The 1598-nt window shown below is 50.1% G+C and overlaps 1 protein-coding gene across 1 annotated transcript; it reads left to right on the top strand.

Moving 5' to 3' along the window:
* Nucleotides 1–330: 330 nt before the first annotated feature.
* On the top strand, nucleotides 331–1372 carry LOC117584108. Its single transcript, XM_034272856.1, has one exon. The coding sequence runs from the start codon at nucleotides 376–378 to the stop codon at nucleotides 919–921; it is 546 nt and encodes a 181-aa protein (XP_034128747.1). The 5' UTR covers nucleotides 331–375; the 3' UTR covers nucleotides 922–1372.
* Nucleotides 1373–1598: the final 226 nt, after the last annotated feature.

The following is a 1598-nucleotide window of genomic DNA, read 5'->3' as shown; positions in this document are numbered from 1 at the left end:
CACTGCCGAGGTGACGTTGAGCTATGCGATGTCTTCTCGTCGTCGTTGTTGTTGCTTTTGCTTGTGCTTTTCATGCCATTTCGATACGGGCCTCATTTTTCTTGCCACAATTAAGAAGAAAGTTGGCAGCAATTAGAAAACGCACATCGATCAAAACTGACCGACAACAAAACGTCATGCCCCATGCCTAGCCACCCGCACACCTCCACCTCCACAAGCTGCAGGTGACGAGGGGCTGGAGGCTGCACATCAATATAAGTTGGGCAGACAGTTGTGTTGTAGAATAAGTAGTTGCCTTTTCGAGCAGTTTCATTTGACCCTTACTGGAAACATTCCAAATTCCAGCAGCAGAGAACACAGCTCCAAGCACGTAAAATGTCCGAGACCAGCTCAAGGAAGGACCTTCGGCAGGAGCTTAGCCGCGCCTCGCGGCAGATAAGTTTCAACTTTTGGCAGGAATTCGAGCGGATTCGCGCCATCCAGCTGCAGCGCCTGCTGCAGGAGCGGCAGGAGAGGAAGCGAATCAACACGTTGGTGAGCGCTGCCGACACGGAGACACGTCAGTTGACGGAGGCACTGAGTCGATCCATACTGTCCCAGGGCAAGAGCCTGGAAGCGATGCCCTTGCCGGACACCAGCATTCCCGCTCCAGAGGCAAAGCCAAGTGCGCACAAGCTGCTGCCCTTAGGCGCTAGAAAGGCGGTTCCAGGTGGTCCGCTGCCCATCAAACATCGCGCACAAAATCAGCGCCTTCAAATGGCCAACAAGTGCAAGGGCACAGCTCAAGCCAGTTCTAAGCCGGCCACAAAGATCTCTGCGAATCCATCAAAGGGCGCCAAGTCGCTCGCCAGCTCGAAAACTGCTCCAGATATTTCGAAGAGGAAAGTCTCAAGGACCACAAGGAGAAATTCGACTGCATAACGGACTCCCCAACCTAAAACTAATATTTTCGTGCTGTTTTAATGTTAAGATTAATCGCGTTGGTTAAGTACTTCTTTGTGGGATTTGTGGCCCGCATAAAGCTCATTCGTAGCCCACTGACGAATGCCACCCTGTGGGCACTTTGCTGTACAAATTCCGACTAAAACATACACAAAAAATCAACTTGGACACGGAAAAAACTTGCAAATTAATTAACGGTACACGGGCCCCCATGCTCTCCGCGGAGGAGCCAGACACGCACTCCAGACACCTGAGTAATCAACATTATGTGGGCATGGCATGGCGATGGTGATTGTGATGTTGTTGTTACTTTTCGATAAATCACGGATAAAAAACAATCAACGAAAATGTAGCGTTATTCATCACAGGTGGTAAATATTTCAAGCCGAGGCTGACAACAAACGCGCGCCGAGCACAAAAGTAAATTCATGGCAGGCCCAGGTCTGAGTCTGAGTCTGAGTCTGAGTGTGGCTGCTGCTCTCCGATTTCCGATACTTAGCAGAGTACGGATTTGGATGATTTCTGGGTCAGAATAATTAATAAGCGCGGAGCATGACTGGGCCCAAAACAAAGCTTTAGCAGGGATCGATGGCATCGCTGGCGTCTCAGCTTTGTCGTCGCTCTGCCACATGCACACCAATAATCAATCAAAACGT

This window comes from Drosophila guanche, unplaced genomic scaffold, assembly GCF_900245975.1.
Source record: "Drosophila guanche unplaced genomic scaffold, DGUA_6, whole genome shotgun sequence".
Classification (NCBI taxonomy): domain Eukaryota; kingdom Metazoa; phylum Arthropoda; class Insecta; order Diptera; family Drosophilidae; genus Drosophila; species Drosophila guanche.
The sequence above is the reverse complement of the archived record's forward strand: the minus strand, read 5'-3'. Positions and strand labels throughout refer to the sequence as shown.

Bases quoted from the DNA above. Each gene is read 5' to 3' on its own strand.
- LOC117584108 (XM_034272856.1), top strand. From the start codon at position 376: ATGTCCGAGACCAGCTCAAGGAAGGACCTTCGGCAGGAGCTTAGCCGC.